Here is a 21,611-nt window from a genome sequence, read left to right as displayed (position 1 = left end):
TTCCAAAGAATTCAAGGTCACCTCCTAGGTCTTCGCACAGTCAGTTTCAACCATGTTCGTCGTAGGGCTAATAAACTAGTGGACATTCTGGCCAACCATGGTGTGAGCTGTACAGAATGTAGGGTTTCGATGAAGTGGCAGGAGCTGCCTCAGAGCAGACTAAAAACTCTTTGTTTCGAGCAAGCGGAAGAGGACAGAGAAGTATTTCGAAACAGAGCCGAGGAGGTAGGTTTGAAATAACTTTTTCTCAGAAAGTTTCACCAATGTCAATCAGACTATTTTTCGGTGGGGGCAGGCCACTGTCGGCCTCATAATACCTCGGTGTATGTTGACCGGAGTCCTCGGTTTTCCGGGTGGTCGAATAGTGGGAAGGTTCACAACTTTCCATGGTTTTGGGTTCAGGCACAGAAGAAAAAATGCGCAGCATGGGAACTCCGTCTTTTCCGGCAGCCGTAATAATCCTAATTTCCATTTTCGGGAGGTAAAACCGCCTCCATGGAGGTTTTCTGGTGATCGCATGACTATAAAGTGGGAAATGGTTTTAGCAAAATGGAAGCGATTCCATTCAGCTCCCTACACGTGGCAGGGGAGTGGAAAAGAATACCGCCCCCATCGCGCACTAATGTTCAGAGACCTTGAACCATGCGATATTACTCTCAACCATTGCTTTCAGCAGAGCGAATCAACGGTCAAGAAAGATTGAGCTATTTTGTGGAATTGGGTCGTTAAACTCCGATCATCTACGATGCGCGATTTCTTCCTCTGTTGTTGGATTGCGCGAGAAGATTAGACGGCTTTGATTGAAGATACAAGTACGGGGAGCTGTTGTGCCGGAATTTCCAAGGTTTTCCACACATTCTTCAGTCCACTTAGCAAAATCATTGTTTGTTTTAAAAGGGTTCGGAGGTAACCTTTATAAGTTTGGAGGGATTGTTTTAGGAGGTTAGCTTTTAATTACCTCAGTGATGGGTGGAAGTCTATACATTATGTAAAATATTTTTTAGCTTAATAAAATAGAAGAAACGATTCTTATTTCAACCAAAAAAAAAAAATGTAACAATTAATTAAAATACTTTACCAAAAAAAGAAGAGTAATTCTTTACTTATTACCTTGCTAAACTCTCCGCTTGTCCCAAGTATTAACGGATACCTTGCTAAACTTTACACTCTCTCAAAGGTTTAAGATACCTAACTGAGTGTTACACTCATAGCATTAACATTACCCTTTTAAACGCTGCACCTCTCGAGACATGAACACTGCAATCACCACCGAGTCCTAATCTTGTTTTGATTTGGGAAATTCTAGAATTTGTGGGCGGGCTCTGGTTTTTCATTGTGGGCTTTGACGTGCTAGCAGCACAAAGCGAGACAGTGAGCCTGATGGAGAATCCGCAGTTTGACAAATCTACGTTTACGTGGGCAATTCAACATATCTCCAGCTTGAATGGAGGAAGGCACTACTCCGAGATTTTCACAGTTGGAGGTCATAAATGGTGCGAGTGTTTCGGAAGTTACAATTGAATTGAATTGGGCTGTTACTTGCATTTATGTAGCTAATTTATTTTTGGATTTGTCATGGCGCAGGCGTCTGTTAATTATTCCCAAAGGGCTTAGCAGCGTGGACTACTTGTCAATTTTCTTGGAAGTTCCAGATTCTGCCACATTACCACCTGGTTGGAGCCAATATGCCGATTTTAGCCTGGCCGTTGTTAATCAGATTGATCCTCAGTTAACCATCAAGTTTGGTATGGAAATAATTGTTTTGAATTGAATGTACTTGTTACATATACTTTTATTTTCAGCTTTTACAACTTTAGGTTTGGATTGGAATGGGAGTTTTTTCACGTGATGGATTGGACCGACGAAGTTGTCCAGTAAGTGTAGTATCTTTTGAAAGGAGAAGTCGTTAGAGATTTCAGAATTAAGTTTACACGTTGGTAGAATTTTGAAGTTACACGAAATTTCAGGTAGGGAAGGCTTCAGAAATGTATGTTAATGCCAAGAACTTTAAGCAATGGGAAAATTTGTTATAAATGTCTATCCTGCAACTTTGATGTAATATGTTTTCTACTCACCAGTTTTAATTAGTGATCACAGCATTAAGAAGTGTCTTGATAATACATTTATTTATGGTTTTTAATTAGTATCTTAATAATACATTTATTTATTGTTTTTAATTAGTGATCACAACATTAAAAAGTCTCTTAATAATATATTCATTTACTATTTTTAATGAGTGATTACGATATTAAGAAGTGTCTTAATAATACATTCATTTACCATTTTTATTCAAATTCTTATCAGTTCCTACAAAATTAAAGATCTCATTATTTCAGTGTTCTACACAAAAAGTCTGTGAGGTATATGATTTTTATTTCAAATATTTCTAGCCATTTATAACCAGAATCTGTTAAATTTGGATAAGCTTGCCTTGATATTGTGAGAGTTTTTATAATTTACAAATTCTACCCACCTCAACCTTTCTCATAAAATTTCAACTAATAATTTAAACCAAACCTAACACAAATTAACTGATCTACACTTCTATGACTAAATATACCTCACACAAATTAACTAATGTACACTTCTATGACTAAATATTTAAATATGATTTACTGATTTACTATTTTTCTTACCCTTTAATAATTTATTCACTTTCCTCTCTCAGCCATTTTTTCTTTTTCTTCGTCAAAACTGTTTTGGAGAGTCTAAAAAAGTGAACGAAACTGTTTGAATATTACTTTTGTGAATACTATTCTCTGTACTAGTTAAAATTGCCCACTTAGATTATTTTGATGAAGTACCAAAAACTTGATTTATTGTCTTTGTGCATAAACAAATCATCTGTTTAATTCTCAAGAGAATGATTGGGGCTTCCCATTATTCATATTTCTACATGACGTCCATGACATCACAAAAGGATATCTGGTAAACGATACCCTGATTGTGAAAGCAGAAGTTAGTGCTCAAAGAGTAATTGCTTATCAGGAAAAAGATTCTACAAAACAGACAGGTTTCGATGAACCGATGAATGAAGAAACAAGAGGTTACATCACTTCCCTGCTTCATTTTTTAAAATTTATATTTTCTTATGTAAACTTATGCTTACTCTATTATTCTTCTGCTTCAATTTTTTAAATTTACCTAAAGCCTGAGCTATGGTTTTTTATGGAGTAGTCTTTAACGCGACTTTTTGAAAGCCTTTCCGGCGATTTTTTCCGGTGAAAATCCGGCAGTAATTTATTGGAATACAAGTTTGATAGCTAATTTCTGCACAATGAAATCGTCCCAGGGGTTTTTCAGGGTGCTGAATCCGAATATGCAGTTAAAAAACCATTTTAACTGCAACAAATCATGATTTCATCTCAATTTCTTCCGCCGGATTCCGTCACCGGAATCTCAAAAAGTCGCATTATAGACAACTCCGTTTTTTATTGGTACAGTCTACAGCTTTTCCATTTTTACGTGTGTGCAGGACAAGATGAGGCAGTGAGCCCTTCCCGAAGTAGTGAGGTAAATCCTCTGCCTGAGGCAGTGAGCCCTTCCCGAAGCAATGAGGTGAATCCTCTGCCTGAGGCAGTGAGCCCTTCCCGAAGCAATGAAGTGAATCCTCTGCCTGAGGCAGTGAGCCCTTCCCGAATTAGTGAAGTGAATCCTCTGCCTGAGGCAGTGAGCCCTTCCCGAAGTAATGCGGTGCATCCTCTGCCTGAAGCTGAGAGCCCTACTCGAAGTAGTGAGGTGAATTCTCTGCCTTATCATCTACATTAATGTTTGCTATGGTTTTATACTGTGATTTACATATGTTGCGTGAGGTTCACTTTTTTATTAGTTACCATGTTTTTTTTATACATTAATTTGACATATGTTAAGCTCCACGTTTTGATTAATTACCATACTTCCGCAGACTCCTCAGTCACTACACAGACACTTGAAAAACCTGAATTTCCTTCCCTTATATATCTTACAACTTGAAATTCCAAAGTTGGAATGACAGTTCCAAAAGCAAAATGGCTGCCAAACTGAAATTGAGTTGAAACGATAAGGAGGAAGCAATGTTTTCGTGGTACAAAATTCATATAAGAACACCACCAGAGATGGATACCAGATTTAACTAGACATTCGACTTACAAGGGTATAAGAATATATCGCTGGGCATTGTAAAGTGTATAAATAAAGATATTGTAAAAGAGTAAAGATTTAAACATGAATATTCTCCTGAAGGTTTTTAGCATAAGCAGGTTGCTGGTTGCAATCTTGACGGAGTTTACTGAAACTTACAACACGCTCACTTATGAGTTTGTTTTACCTTCTCACTTGTTTTGTAAGGACATTGTGTGCCAACGAGCACTTCTAAAGTGTGATTGTGTGTATGTATGGTACATCAGAAATAAGAAAAATGGTGTTATGTATTCTAAGTAAGGATATGTAATGGCGGAGGATTTAATAGATTTATTTTAGGAAGGAAAAGATGGATTAGTTTCTTTTATTTTCAAGTTAAGAACGGTATTGATGGGCATCTTTATCTTGATTGCCTATTTTTCAAATATTTGGCAATGGACATGGGCTCGGCCAAATTTTTTACCGCGCCCATGTCAGTCTGATTGCCGAATATTCCGGGAATCGTCAATGGAGATAAGCTTAGGGGTATTGATATCAAAATGCCAAGAGTCAAAGGGTTGTAATTAGGGTAGGGAGTGAGGACAAGTCTAAGCCATGAGTGTACAAACTCAATAATCCCACTTCTTTCTAATTGTATGTAGACCAAGACCTGTTCTAAAGATTTGGAGTCTTGACAAGAACATTAAAAGTAGAAGAAAAAAAAATTTGCAAAAGAAAGTGTGACAAAAGATGTTACATTTGGATTAAAGTGAAAACTCATCATGGAGAGTGGGGATTCAAGCCCAAATTTAGATGGAAGAAATCTCAAGGTTTCCAATATAATGGAAGTATATAGAAGGAAAGGAAGATGGATTTTGAAGTAGGATACAAGAAGTGTAGAAAGGTTGGAGGAGGTGTATCTAAAATCTTGTTTTCAATGCACATTGGAGAAAATTGTTTTGAGCCAAAACAATGGAGACAAAGACCTTAGGAACTCTATGAAAATTGCAAACTAGTGGAAGGAAAGAGATATAGGAGGCTTGTTGCAAAAACATATCCAAGGAACAAACATAGGGTTCATTCATTTCATTCTAAAGGAGTTATAAGAGGGATTGTGGAAGAAAATTGGCCTTCATGTAGAGGGTAAACTAGTGATTATGAGAAATAAATTTGTAAGTAAAATGGTTTTGGGTGAAGACATAACTATGGAGGAAGTCTTGTAGCTAAAGAAAAGGGCATTAACCAGAAGGTTTTATGGTATGTTGATATTTTAGAAAGTTGTGTACTAAGGGATGAGGGACTCTAGAACAAGAAACTAGGTTATATTCCAAATCATTATTTTGTAACTAAAGGATGGCTAGCTTTTGAACTCCAAAAAAAAGAAGACCCAACAAAAGTTGCATAGGAAGACTAGTTTTGGGTTTCTACATTATTATGTTGAAAATATGTTCACCTTGTTTTGTCTCGAGTTAGGAGAGAAAGACTTCATAGCTAATATGGGTTTCTTTTAGAAGTATGGAATGTGAGAGTGTTGAAAACATTAGGTAATATCCCATGAAGTTTTATAGGTTTTAATGAAATTTCTTTGTCAAAAACATATAAGATAGTATTAAGGATTTTGGTGGAAACAGATCTTATAGATGGTTTACTAGGCCTCATAAAGATAATGATATGGAACTTGAATCGTAATTTAATCTTAGACTATTGGAAACTATCATTTCATTGTGTAAGCTACAATGTACATGGTCAAGTGGTATAAAATTGTCAAAAGAAAGGAAGTACATGGGTATGGAAGAAAAATAACCTAGAAGGAAATAAAGAAGGGGAGGAAGGAAAACCCAAAGGAGGAGGAAATACAATATCTACATTGATGGGAGGGAAATTTGGTGTCGATTTTATAGGGGATGTTATGTATCCATTAAAAAACAGTGTCACATGACAAACAAAAAGGACATTGACATCACAATAGGGCACAAAACTACCATCATTTAGAATTCAAAGAAAAAGGAGGAAATTTTCCTGAGGACTTTTCAAAAAGTTGAGATATGAACCTAGTTCCAAATGAAAGGGAAAAGTAAAACTCATAATATGGATTCCTCTACATCTAGTTTTTCACTACCCTTAATCAAAATTTAGTAAAGAACGTGAAATTGAAGGTAGATAAATGCATGATGCCACTGAATACTTCAATTCTTTGTTATATATTACACTTTTAATCTTTTCCCTAGACATAAGTCATACAATGCCCTCATTAAGATTAATACAGGTATTATAACTTAGCTCTCCATCCAACAATCCTTCAAACCCTAGTTTTACTTTTGGAGATGAAGGTAATTGAGAAAAATATAGTAGATATTAGTTGAGGCCTAAGAAAGGCAAAGCCTAGGTAGAGGATAGAGGCATCGAAGGGGGACTTGAAATTTTAGAGGAAATAAGTAGATGATTAAGGGGCCCCTTAGAGTAAGGAGGGACTTGTGAAAGGTGAAAATATGATTATCTTGTCCCTTAATTCCAAGGGAGTAGGGGAATATGAAAAACGTTATCCACCAAGACGTTGGTCAAAAAATACAAACTTATAATTATCCTTATTCAAGAAACTATTTATGAATGTCCAAAAGGTAAAGGAATTATTTCTTCATTTTTAAAAGATGGTAACTTTAAATATCTAAACTCAAATGGGAAATATGGGAGGTCAATTTTGTGTTGGAATAGCTCATTTAATTCTATTGTTATAAATGTATGTTTGATCATCTAGTTATGGTATTTAGAATTAGGGTGGGCCTTATATGTCATAAACATATATGGGCATTATGATGATAGAAAATTATTTGAGTGAAACCTAAAGTATCTAGGGATTGTCTATAGGGATGATGTGATTTTGGGTGGGGGTGTAATTATCACCTTAATAAAAGAAAAAGTTTGAGGAGAAAGTGCTTGAGTGGATTCAATGGAAGAGTACATATACACCTCCTTGACGATGTAGCATTATGTGATGTGAACCCTCTAAAATTGGAGCTAACATGAGTAATATAAAGATATTTGATGAAGAGATTTGAAAGTTAAATGTACTTATGGTTTCTAAAAATGTAATGGTGGAAATAGATTGAATAAAATATTGGGTAGAGAAAGGGTGTGCTTTAAATCACCTACCAATTCCACTTTAGATAGAAAAGGATGAAAATAAACCTAATGAGCACTTTAAATTCACTTCAAGGTGGTTGGGGGTGGAGGAAATCAAAAGATTAGTAAAAATTAATAAGAAAAATTATGACCCTTTAACTCAAATTATGCAATGTTTTAATTGATGAAAAGTTTGAAAGTGGCTAAAAATTTTGAGTTGAATAGGAAAAACTAAATTTGTAGAATTCTATGGATGACTTAGTAGATGTGGAGACTCTGAAAAAAGAGGCGTTGGATTGAAATGTAAGAGGACCCTTCACATAAGAAGAAATAAATAATATGAAGTCTTAGGAGGAAAGAAAGGGAGGTTTTTGGAATTAGAGGAGGTGAAAAGTATATTAGTATGTTCAAAAAAAGGAAATGGAATACAAAGTTATTTTTGAAACTATTCAAATAATATGAAAAAAATTAACATGATGTAGGAAATGAAAACATAAGATGAAACATAAGAAAAATGGTGTGAATATATATCAAATGAGGGTGTATTACACTTTCAAAATATCTATAAGGAACCTCCTATAGAAAAATACTTAAGAAATTATTAAAATGGAAGCTTCTATATTGAGGTTCATGGAACGAGAAAAATGGAGAGGTAGGAGTGGAGGTAATAAGCAAATAACTTATATCTATAATAGGGTATTTTCAAAAGTTCAAAATTACAGGACTAGATGGTTGGATAGTTGAATTGTTCCTAGGATTATGTAAGTTAATAGAAGAAGACATTTTAAAGGGTGGTGATTGAATGAAGATTATCAAGTAAGATGTTTGACTTTATCAATTTGACATTTGTATCTCTTATACTTAAGAAGAAAAATTCAAGATGTTTTAAGGATTATAGATCCCTTTTTCATATGCAATACTATCTACAAGATCATTGTAAAGTTGATAGCCACTAGGCTTGAAAATGTACTTTCAACCTCCATATCTCAAGCGTAGTTTGTTTTTACATAGTAGGAAAATTTATGAAGAAGATAGTGGAGCAAAATAGGACCTTAGATCAATACAAATAAACAATATGTTAGCCATGGTATTAAAGCTAGAATTATCAGAAATTATGATAGGGTAAAATGATTGTACTTAAGGCTAATGTTCATTCATATAAATATGAATTTGTAGTTAGTGAATCCAATCATGGGATGCTTAGATTTAGTCTCATTTCCTCTCATAATCAATGAGGCAAAATCCTAGTTCTTTACCATTTCTAGGGGATAGAGAGAAGGTATTCCAATGACTCATTTTGTGTTTCTATTGGTAGTTGACAAGTTGAGAAAACTAGTAGGCACCAAAAAGAGAGAAGGAATTATAGGGTGAATAAATATTGGCATATATTTTTTCATGACATGCATACTCTTTGTATATGATGTCATATTATTTGGAATTATAACTATAAGAGAAGTAATAAATTACAAAGAAATATTGGACCAATATTGCAAAGAAACATGGAAGGAGGTCAATCAAAACAAATATAGTATCCTTTGCAATAAAATAGAGGAGAATGAAGAAGTAAAATTACTCAAGCACTACCATTTAAGGTTACTCCTTTTGATGATTGACTTAAGTACCCAAGTTCCTAGATAAACCTAAATGAATACAAGTTTAAGATTTGGATCTATAGAAAATAGAGTGATAAATGAGTGCTATCACAAAATAGAGTGATAAATGAGTACTATCACTGATTTTCTAGAAGAGGTAGAATCACATTGGCGAAGTTAATGTTAGAAACAATTTCTATGCATTGGAAATCACTAGTTCACATCCTTAAAAGAATGAAAAATAAGAAAGAAGTTATTTAATGTTTTATAGATTGGAAAAAGAAAGATAAAAGGAATTCCCTTAGTGAAATAGAAGAATATATATAAACCTAAAGAAGCTAAGGGATGGTGGATAGAAAACATTTGTGACTTTAGTCATGCTTTGGAAATGAGAAATTTATGGAGTCTAATTAAATAAGAAGGGATATGGAGGTGAGTGATTCTTTAATGATACATTGCTTCACAATCCATGAACAAATGGATATGATAAGGAAAAAATAAAATAAAGAAATCACATGTAGGCCTATTCTTAATAAATTAGTGAGAGATTTTCCAATTGTAGGTAATTAAATGGCATGGAAAATTGGAAAAAATATGAGGTAAGGATAGGAAAGGACCTGTGGGTGGGTTTTGTAGGGTTGCATAGACTCCCAAAACATTTAATCATCATCCTTAACACCAATGGTTTTTGTATTTATTAGAAGTAGTAGATGCAAAGACTCGTCCATTTTGGGGTCAAGTGTGGAAAGAGACTAATATAAAATGAATTCAAGGAGATGAAATTGAGTTATGAATATAATTTGTACACATGTTAAAATGAAATACTATAAGGTTAAAGGAGATATACGATGAGTTGATTTATTCCAAGAAATTATTAGGATGTAGTTTCACATGAGAAAAATGAGGGTACATTTTAAGAATGTAAAAGAAGAATAAAATATTAGCGATGGAAGAAAAATTAAAAAATAAAGGCTCCCTTAAAAAATAATATTTATATGGCATGTCTTGGAAAATAAATTTTTAACATATGGAAAATGTAAGAAGAGAGCCTAACATGGACTAGGAATATGTATATATGCCAAAAGGTAGAGGAAACAACCTCTCATATATTCATTGATGACCCCTTCATAAAGAAGGTCAGGATAGAGGCCTCAAAGATGATATGAGACAATGAAAAATGTTAGGAGGTTATAATGGAGGCAAAATTGGGTATCTAATTCAAATAAAATTCATTAAAATAATACATACATTTAATTTGTACAACCCTTTGGGCTTTGTGGTTTGTAATAAATGACATGATCTTCTAGGATACAGATATATGTTTCCAGTACAAGTAATGGAACATATAAATTTTATTATGAAGGAATATGGAAGCCTATAAAAGTTAAACCACTTAGACTTACAAAAAATGATGACTTAGATAAATATTATTCATAGGAATATTTGATGGAGCATGCTAGGGTGAGCATTGGAAAACTAGAGTAGGTGGCTTACTATTGTTTAACCACAATTATAATGTATGTTTCAAGCAAAGCATAGGTCTAAGAAGGAACAAGTAATTGGGTATAATTTAATCCATTATGGCTATTTAAGAGTGTAGTGAAGAGGGGAGTGGAACAGGTTCAAATAATGGGATATTCAAAAAATGTGATATTGTAAATAAATGGAAAAATAATATTTCCAAAACATGACTTTAGCCTCATAAACATATATAAAAAAGAACATTTCAAAGAAAAAAAGTACACATATCTATGTAGAGTTAATACAAAAGATGATATTGTCTCTAAAGAGGAACTATCTTACTATAGGTTTCTTTAGATCTCAAAGGTTCAAGTTGGAATGCAACTTGGAGCCACATCCAAGTACTATTTGGCTAACTCTCTTTAAATTGAAGGAGGAAATTTTGAAATAATGATAAAGCTTTTATGAGATTTTTAACCCAATAAATTTTGGACCAAAGTTAGAAGACTATGTCTCTTGTTATTTAAAAAAAATGAAAAAGTTATGCAACTGGAAGAGTGTGATTAAGTAGAACATATTAAAAGTTAATTTTTAGGGTAGAAAGGATTTATCTTTTTTTAGGCTTGGAAATGAGCTTTAATGCACATCAATTACTTTTTGATGTATTAAATTTTTAAATGAAATAATATTTATGTGATTCTTTTATCAGATATACACACACATATTGACTACCAACATTCAAGATATCATTTAGAACTAGCATGTGTGTTTTCTTAAGTATGCATCAATGAAAAATGTGAGTGAGTTAAAAGATTAAGGTGGATGACATAGAACTCCACTAGTAGACAAGGTAATGATATGTTTCACTATTACTTGGTATGTTAGTGGAGTTCCTACACATTATCTCACTGACATACAAAATAAGGATGGATTTGGTGACCAATTTGATGTTATGGTAAGGTCATGGATAATTAAATGATATGATTTTTATGTTTTCTAACTCTTATACCTATTGTGTAAGAAATAAATGAAAAATTCAAATTAACTAAAATACACAAACCTAAGACCATGCTATTGAACAAGTTTATTGGAACACAAACCTATTGATTTTCTAGTGCTAATTAGAAAAGCAAGAATTTATGCATCTAGTAATTACTTCAAATGATATATGATATCACTTTAGCACATCTCAAGAAATCATTAAGAAATTACACTAAAAATTCAACTAGTCAAATATTGGTATGGGGGATTCACTCAATGAACCTTTGACATATCATGTGTGTTCATGGCATACTAAACAATACCCTTAATTTGACTAGATATTGGAAAATGCCTCTAAAAATCACATTATTTAACTCCATACCATACAAACCTAATACACCTTCCCAAATTAAAAAATGTCTACTCTCACTAGATATTGTAGGTATCCTTTTCTTCATTAACGTTTTTTACACCCATTTATATTTTTCATTAAATTTGAGCTCCATTTTTTATACTTGCCAATATAAAAACCATTTAACCCCCTTTATATGCTCAATATATTATGTAATTTTGTGATGAGTGAGTGATTCTAGTGTACCCAAGAGATATGTCTCTTTGCAAATTAAATTTAAGATTAAATTAAATTTTCCTTATTTTAATTTAAAATTTATTTTTCCTTTCTTTTAAATTGTGTAGCTAGGGAATATTTCCTATAATTACCATAAAATCAGCACTCCCTCTTAGCTATGGAGGTATTCACCTTGACTTCCTCAAGATGTCCACTTAGATAAAAAAATTCTCTATCCCATGAAAATATTGAATGAGTTTGTTATGTTAATGTATCCATCCACTTCATGTTCCATTCCATAACCACATGGAAATCATCATGCATCAACATCATGCAAAGGATATAGTCACTCACTAGCCAAATACCCTTTGGCGATATGGTTAGGTACCCTCGAACGAGGGTAAAAACAAAATTATTCCTAGGTCACCAACTAATAAAGTCATCAATTGTAAACATGTTAAGTTTCTCCTAACTAATGGTGAAACCCTATGCCCATTTATCATTCTCCCATGTCATCAAATAATACTTGAATGGTAAAAATACTCATCTAATGCTTTGAAGCACTCACTCTATCCACTAGCCAAGTAACCCTTAGAAATATGGTCAAAACTTACTAACCGAGGGAGGACTCCGGGCCCTTATGCTATCTATGTCATTCATCCTAGCCACATTACAAGGAACTTGGCCTATACCCTTGACCTAGGAAGAATGTATGCCTCAATGCTACAACATCAACACTCCCTCTCAATGAGTGAGGGATACAAATTTCATTTAGGATAAAGGCTTTGTGAGAATGTAAAAAACTTGCTCATTCATAGAAATGTATTGGAGCCTCATTGCTACCTTTTGTACCATGTATCAAATATAGTGGTACTTGATCTCAATGTGCTTCGACCTGTCATGGAAAACTATATTTTTTAAAAGATTCACACAATTTTAATTGTCACAATGTATCTTGGTCATCTTCAGCACCTAATTAAAAAATCCTATGAGTAGCTTTTGAAGCCACATTGCTTCACAACTACCAAACTAGTTCTAAAATACTCAATCTCTAGAGTGTTGAGTGTAACAGATGTCTACTTCCTACTCATTCATGATATTAGAGTAAAACCTAAACTAAAGAAATATCCTAATGTTCTTTTCCTATCTTTGGAACTTCCTACCCAATTGGAATCTATGTATCCCTGTAGTTGTACTTCACCATTTGAGTCATATCTCAATACATAACTAATTGTACCATGGAAATATATCAATGCATAATTTGCCGCAATCCAATGTACATGTCCAGATTCTAGCATGAATTGGCTTAGAGTGTTCATTACAATACAAATATTAGGTCTAGTATTAACCATATACATTAAGGATCTAATGAGTTGTTGATACATAGATGGATCCATAAAATACGATTTAGATCCTCTCATCTTCTTCAGATTGGTCACAATGGGAGTTGTCATGGGCTTGCAGACCATCATCCCAAACCTTTGAAGGATCGTAATAATATACTTCCCTTGACCTAGGTATATCTCACTCGGCTTCTTCCACACTTTTAATCCCAATAAGTAATGCATCAAACCTAGATCCTTCATCTTAAACTTAGAGGTCAAATCCCTCTTACACTGATCAATGATATTTTTTGCTCCTGTCAAAAATAAGTCATCAACATATAACAACAATATCATGGGCTCACCTTTAAAAAACTTGTAGTAAATATTGGGATCCATGATTTTGAGAATACCAAGCCCAAGGTGGCTACTTGAGTCCATAAAAACTCTTCTTTAGTCTACATACATGAGACACACATGAGACTCCTTCTCACATACCTCAAATCCCTGAGGTCTCTCTATGTACTCATCTTCCTCAATCACTCTATTGAGGAAAGCAGTTTTCACATCCATCTAATGTGATTTCCAACCCATAATAGAAGCAATAGAAATAATATTTCTAATAGAAGTGTATCTGGTAACTGGAGAAAATGTCTCTTTATAGTCCACTCCCTCTTTTGGGAGAACCCCCTTGCCACAAATTTCGATTTTTACTTCTTTATGTTACCATCTACTGCATGCTTGATCTTATAGATCCACTTGGAAGTCACCATTGATTTCCTCACAGGATTCAACACATTTTCCCACACATCATTCTTTATGATGGACTGATATTCCTCCATCATGGCATCCTTCCAAACTCACTAGCCTGCTTCATCCTTATAGTTGGATGACTTAAAATCAATGATGTGACTCATCAGTGTTGCAAATCCTAAGTACTTGCTAGGATGTTTATTTTCCTTCAAGGTTCCATAGGGAGAAGCATGCCCCTCTGCATCCTTTAATGTACTTTGAAGCCATGACAACCTCTTCTTATATTTTTGGAACAACAACCCTAAGTGGCTCCAATATATCAATGGGCCATTATTGGTCTTCCTGGTGATCTAAAGGATGTTCCACATGTATAGAAAGACTTGAACCCACATCCTTGGGAGCCTCTTTCTCCTCATCATCATGAGAGACCCTTTTGATCTCTAGTAGGCTACATCCTTCCATTCTACCTAACTGTATGCTTCTTCTAAACTAGATGATCTTCCTATCATCTAGCATGGTTCTAGATATATGTACAATTTCTTCCTCTCGAACCAAAATCACTCTTGTTGGGTTTATGCTTGATCTTGAGAGAATCCTCTAAGATGTCTTTAAATCTCCTAAGTTTATTTATTATGGAGACTAGTGAATCTAAGTTTCTATTTACCCCACACATATTTTCTAACCATTTACTCATTAGTGATATAAGGTTAAATCTCTAATAATATTAAAATTTGTATTTTATTCCACTGAAATTAGGCTATAATCCACCCACATAGTGTTTGACTTTGTTAAATTGTTCCTCCATACCATAATTTATGCAATTCTTGCATTAATTTAAGTAGGAGTAAAAGTAAATATGTTTTACATAAGAATTGTAATAACCCAAAAAATTTAACACTTCCCACCATAATGTATCCTCTCATACCATGTTGATTTTTTATTGCTAATTAAACAAGCATGGAGCATCTAGTAATTACTTCAAATGATATATGATATTACTTTAGGGAACCCACCCTAGGAAACCATTAAGCAATTACATATAGAAAATCCATTGTCAAACATTGGCTGTCTTAGAACTTCTACTCCTTATAAACTTCAGCCTCTTCCTCATATTACATCCCACTTGTAAGAGAGAGAGAAAAATGTGTGTGATGAGTGAGTGATGTGTGTGTATGAAAATGAGAAGCTTAAGTGTCTTTTTATAGTGATTTTGGAGTGCCCAACAGACATGTCTCTTTGCAAATTAAAATTAATTTTCTTTTTTTAAATTTAAATTTTATTTTTTCTTTATTTTGACTTGTGTAGTTTGGGAATACCAGTTTCAGCTACCCAAAATTCAACAAAAATAATATATATGTAGCCACCAAGTGCCCCCCGACAAGCTATGGTGGTGGAAGACATAAGAAAGACTTCACAATATGTGAATGGTAAAAGTATGGTTAAAAGGGGTCATGAGAGTTAAGATGATAAAATTGGCCAAGTGATTTAGGACATATGCAATTGAAAAACATGTTACATCCTGCAATAAATTTTTAGAAATAAATATAAATTAATGCAATCAACACATGTGAATGATAGTAGGGAAATGCAAGAAAGTGGACTTTGGACAATATCTTTGATTCTGTTAAATAATGAATCCATACAGGTGATGATGGTTTTAGATAAAGAGGAGGAATGACCTGTTACAGAGTTTTGTGAACCCAACGTTTCGGACTGCCAAGTGAGTCCATCATCAGGGGATGCGACAATATCTTCGATTTTCCCTTAGGATACTACTAAATGCATGTGCATATCTTTAGGGTTCATAATTTCAATTCATTATTTGATTAAATGGACGGCACCAATAGATTTAGGAAAATGAAAAATAATAAAAATCATTCCATATTAGAAATATTGGGAAGCATAGAAGGAAGAGACGGATAAAAAAAAATTGTGTATATATAAAAAGGGAAAGGATAATTGCATCTTTGCCTTTGTTTTTATTTGTGATGACGAGACAAGAAAAAATTATTGAACTATTGAATCACTTGCCATCCGGTTGTTGAAGAGGAATAATCATGGTATATGTAAAACTTCTATGACACCAAAATTGAAATTGTTGAATTATTTAAACAAAATTGCATGTTCTAGGGTTAGATAAAATTTTAATTTTGTGTTTATTTTTAGCTAAATTCTATAAAATTTGAACAATTTATTTTGTAATTTATAGAACAACTTATTTTGTAATTAAGTATCACTATTTTTAGGTAAAAATAAAAAAAATATTGCTAGTTGTTATTGTAAATTTTTAGTTGTGGAAACATGATTCCATTAATGCATATTTTATTGATGGTTTCACATTTCTTATCAATGATAAGGACATGAAAGTTTTATCTAATTAATGAAACCTACACTGAAAGAAAACAATACTATAATTTTGAAAATACATGCATTTTTAGAAATTTGATTATAACATTCACTAATGGTTTTTTTATTTGTTTACAGGATGTTGGGGCTAGACTTAAAGAGAATGATTATTTTGACGTATATATCCAGGGGAGTGATTATGAGGGGGATACACCAAAGAGGTCTCAGAAGCATAAGGGTGGAGAGATAGGAGGAGAGGGAGAGGACCAAAATGTACAAAGGAGTGGGGTCTTGCCAGAGGCTCCTAGAGGTATGTGGAAACGATATAAACTTTGATATTTCATTTCCTTTTCGTTTTTGTCCTAGATATGATCAAAAGGATTAATTAAATTTGTTTGGATGGATGCACATTAGGGAGGATAATGTCTGAAGAAAAAATAGTGATGGTTTTACAAGACATCACTAGAGGGTTAATACCCACTAACCTAGAGGATCCTCGATGGCCCTCAAGTGCTGGGGAGATGTCTCAAACCTTTGCCCCTGTGGTCAAATTGGTTGATGAATTTAAGGCCATGAAAGAGGAGGTACAAAGACTACGTATAGGGTTGATGACCCTAAGTGAAACCATGAAATTATTGTGTTGAGAAGGTGTAGCAAAGACATAAGTCCTCTGTCTCTACATGTGTGTGTGTGTGTGTGTGTGCGAATGCACACTTTGAAATGTGTGTGTGTAGGTGTGCATGTGCGCTCTAAAATGTGTGTGTGTGTGTGTGTGTGTGTGTGTGTGAGAGAGAGAGAGAGAGAGAGATGGAGAGCGAGATTGAACTTGAAAACTTTATGTCCACATATGTTGTTTTGTTTTATGAAATTTAACTTCTATTTTATGCAAAAAACAAGCCAAAATACATTCTAATGGTGTGTAATGTAAATGAAATGATAATGAATGACATATGCATGTCATCTAAATATTTTGTTTTAGTTGCATTTATTTATCTCAATATGTATGGAGATTTGAGATTTGAGACTTCTATGATATGAAACATAATAGTTCCGAATATTTGGCTTTAGCTAAGAATTCTAATAAAACAAAAAATCACATTTGAATTCAAAACACTTGTATCCTCATTAAAATTGATCACTCTCACCATAGAAAATTTAGGGAAGCCCTAGAAATAAGTAAATATCCTAAAGACCTGAATAAAAATGAAGACTAGAAAATTAATGAGAATTAGACTTCCACCATAACCTCAATATTCATCTCTAACTAACCCCATTCTCCTTCATCTTTTTTACATTAACTCTTTGCTTATTAATACAATATAATAATTTAAAAAATATAATAATTCACATTATTTAATATATATTATTTTATATTATATTATATCATATTCCACATTACATTCCCTAATATATTAAAATTGTAAAATATATTCATCAATTATTCATTCCCTAATATTACATAAAATTATGTTATAATACATTCCATAATATATTAAATAATATAATAATATATTATATTATATCCTATATATATATCACATTACATTCTGTACTGCATCATATTTTATTATTATATTATATTCTTCACACAAGATTTTATTACTCTATATAATACTATAAAATATAAAAACTTGATATTCAAATATTAATAATAATATTTATCCTTACTATCTATATTTACCTTATATTTGGTTATTAGGTTTTTCTTACACACAATATTCTTTGTTAGCTACTTTTTCCCTTAGGTTCCTTATATATATGTTTACAGTTGGATTGGTCTTTCTTATCTTGCATTCATCCTAATGATGAGCCACATAGGTTGGCTCAAAATGTCAATAAAGAAAAATTCTATCTGATGGATTTAGAAGCACTTCAACATGTATCGAGATGGCAGAATACAACAATAGCATCAAACAAGTGTGACATGTAACTTATTCCATGTGATGAACAATAAGAAAAAGGAAAAAGAATACATATATAGAAAACATATTTTACCTTACTGAATAAAGAATTAGCTAAATTGCATTTTTTTTTAAGTCATCTCTTTTTGTTACATACAATTTGTCATGTGGGAGTATTGGAATCATGATATGAAGAATAATCTTGCTAAAAGATAGCAATAGTGAAATTGAAAATGTGTATCATACGAGAGATAAAAATAAGAGTAAAATTGAGAAACAATGACCTAGATTACCATGCCAAGGGAAAGTAACAATACAATGCAATGTAGCATTTGGGAGCTTTCTCATTAGTTCTCAATAGAAATCAATGGGTCAAAGGGAGGTGGTGGATCCCTCTTTTCTTCAAATTGGTTTAAGCATGCAAGTGTAATATTTAGTGAGGATAAATAAATATACAAAATTGTCAAACAAAGCTTGTGGAACAGTCATAATATTTTAAAGTTTTGATCTCCTTGTGGAACAAATTTATATGAGGATTCTTGGTTGGAGGGGTTAGTATTATCAATCATAAGGCTCCTTAAAACATGTATATCTTGATTTGGTTGAGCTATACGTGGGACTTTATTTTGGGCTTACTTTTTATATCTCTTGATCCTTTTTTAGATAAGAAAATTATCATTACTGTGGGTTACATCTTGGTATAGGCTACAATATTTGTTGGGCTAGAAGGGTGAAAGCTTTCTCTTACGAGACATATTATTTTTTACTTTGATTTGATTATCTTGTTTTTCCTTGGTTGCATTTTTTTTTTTTTTATAAAGTTATTTATATCTCAATATATGATAATGTTGATGTTTCATCCTACATTAGCAGTATGGTTTATGGTTATAGTATACACCTATGCCAACCTTAAGTCTTGATGCTTCCCAAGAAAGGAAATTTTGCGGGGCATCCTCATATGATGGTGGATGTTTAATGAGTTCATTAAATAGAACTGAGTCTTCAATAATTAGTGTTTTTAGAGCTTATGAGAATAATATAAAATACCTTTTGAATAAGATGCAACTGACAAATCGTATTTATTCTTGTTAAATTTTCCTAAGAGTCGCAGTTGGACTCAAAAAGAATTGCATAAACATGAAACATGACTCATTGGGGTTGAACATGTATTATATGGGTTTTGAACCTTGGTGGTGGAAAAAACGATATCCTCTCTTTACCAACCAAGCAAACCCATCTTGATATGAATGAAGAAATCAATGACAAATATAAATAAAATATAATTGTATTTCATACTTTTGTTGTTTAAGGGTAAGGAAAACATTTTTGCCAACATCACAAGGTCTCATGACGTCCTGGTGTTGGAAACAAACATACACAAATTGTTAAAACTAGGTGATGGAACCTTGTAATGGATAATGGAACCACTTAATGATTTCATCATTGAAGTTTAAAGGGATCAATTTAAGGATAACAACATCGCACATCTAATTGGAACATGCATTTCCAATTGAGGTTTCTTTAGGGGCTATTTTGAATTTAGATATTTGAGTAGATTTGAATGTAAAGGAATTATAAGAATATGGGGAAATAATTTATTTTCAAGGTAGTTAATATAGGAAGGGTTAATGAATTTAGTGGTTGAGGTGTAACACATTGTACATGTAAATATTAAGATCCAAATTAGGGTTTGGTAGAGGAATTGCATTTATAGTAGATGTGCTTAACATATAATTGTTGGATTAAGGTATATGATGTGCATAAGGGTTATATGGGAATTGATAAGGGTAAGAAAATTGAGACAGGAATTTAAAACATGTTTTAAAACCAAGTATCATGGCCAAAATTTATTATTATATTTCACTGAAATTACACAGCTTGAAAAGGAACAAATCAATCAAATGTGGCTTGATGTAGATAAATAAAAATGTGGTTGGAGTGTGGTTGAGAACATGTCCTATGAGATGATATGAATTTTAAGAAACCTATCTATGTTTAAAAATGAAGTAGGCCTTGAAAGACACCCCTTAAGTAAAATAATTTGTGGGTATGACCTAAAATAAGGATTATTTGATGGTTCACGAGAGTAACATGATAAGTGGAGGAATGATATATACTTATAAGTATGACCATTGTTATGAAACCAGCTCACAAAAAGATAGAAAAGATAGATCAAAGCCTTAGAAATAAGCCTCTTCGAGGGGGCAACCTCCTTTACATTACACAAATGAACAATTCTTGGATGATACAAATGACAAGACTCCTTTCTATATATAGGAGTCTAAGGGGTCATAATATAATCAGAACCGACATAACAATAATAATGTAAGGGCACAATAATAACAATAGTGGGCTTCTATGGGGCACAATAATAACAATATGGGGACTACATGGGCGCAACAATATAATAAGGGGGTTGTAATAATAAAAATAAGGGGTTACACTAGTAGTATAGGGATCTAACATGCCCCTCTCCTTCAAAAAGTGTTGTCCTCAACGCTTGAGTAGTTATTGATGCTTCTGTATAAAATTCTTGTCCTCCCATGTAAAATATTCAGCGGGTAAGTTCTTTCACCTGATGAGATACTCTGAAATTGATCGATTTCGTAGCTGTTGGGTTTTTGTTTCTGTGACTGCTCCAGGTTCCAATATGATTTTTCCTTCCTCATCAAGTTCTGGCAATATTGTTTGAACTAGGATCTTCTACAGATTTCGAATGAGTGGCCACACTTCTTCGTCCTTCTTCCAATCATCCCTTGCTTCATTTATCCAATCTAGTTGGATAATAGACATAGCACAAAACAATGCTTCCACATCCTCATCCTTTCTTGAGAGTGCATCTGCAACAACATTTTGCTTCCCTTTTTTGTAGATGATTTCAAAGTCATAACCCAACATAATTGTGACCCATTTTTTATGTTCTTCTAAAGATAATATTTGTTCTAAAAGGTATTTAAGGCTATCATGATCCATTTTTACCTTGAAGTGTCTTCCCATTAGGTAAGGTCGCCATTTCTTAAGTGCATGTAGTATTGCCAACATTTCCTTCTCATAAGTAGTTTTCTTGAGATGTAGCCGTAAAAATACCCAATTGCCTCCATCAAAACTTATTTCACTGCGATGTTGATCTTCCTGTTTATTCATTTGATTCTGCACCAAAGTGGAGTTATCGTTTAAAAGTTGGAGAACTTGTTATTGATGCTCGATGTGATCTTTCACTACTTGAATTTTTTTCTTCTTGATATGTCCTTCTATCTTGAGAGTTTGACGAGTGGTAATTTCTTCCAATGCATTACAAGATATGGTCAGATTCATTTCTTGATGCTCAATGTGATCTTTCACTTCTTAAACATTTTTCTTCTTTATATACCCTTCTATCTTCATAGTTTGAGGGGTGGTAATTCCAGCCAATGCATTACAAGATATGGTCGAATTCATTTCTTCTTTCTCAATGTGATCTTTCACTTCT

The 21,611-nt window shown here is 33.1% G+C and overlaps 2 protein-coding genes across 2 annotated transcripts; both read left to right on the top strand.

The window, feature by feature from the left end:
• The first annotated feature begins 1,273 nt into the window (after positions 1-1,273).
• On the top strand, positions 1,274-1,823 carry LOC149240103 (MATH domain and coiled-coil domain-containing protein At3g58250-like). The gene is made up of 2 exons (XM_089367258.1): positions 1,274-1,493; positions 1,585-1,823. Exons 1-2 carry the CDS (start codon positions 1,381-1,383, stop codon positions 1,769-1,771), a joined length of 300 nt encoding a protein of 99 aa, XP_089223384.1. The 5' UTR covers positions 1,274-1,380; the 3' UTR covers positions 1,772-1,823.
• Positions 1,824-2,839: 1,016 nt separating this feature from the next.
• On the top strand, positions 2,840-16,663 carry LOC149240102 (uncharacterized). Its single transcript, XM_089367257.1, has 3 exons — positions 2,840-3,046; positions 3,476-3,738; positions 16,380-16,663. Exons 1-3 carry the CDS (start codon positions 3,028-3,030, stop codon positions 16,575-16,577), a joined length of 480 nt encoding a protein of 159 aa, XP_089223383.1. The 5' UTR covers positions 2,840-3,027; the 3' UTR covers positions 16,578-16,663.
• Positions 16,664-21,611: the final 4,948 nt, after the last annotated feature.

This window comes from Pinus tabuliformis, chromosome 8, assembly GCF_031772625.1.
Source record: "Pinus tabuliformis cultivar Carrire ecotype Pingquan chromosome 8, CPIR1, whole genome shotgun sequence".
Taxonomy (NCBI): domain Eukaryota; kingdom Viridiplantae; phylum Streptophyta; class Pinopsida; order Pinales; family Pinaceae; genus Pinus; species Pinus tabuliformis.
Note: the sequence above shows the minus strand (reverse complement) of the source record. Positions and strands in the feature narration are given on the sequence as shown.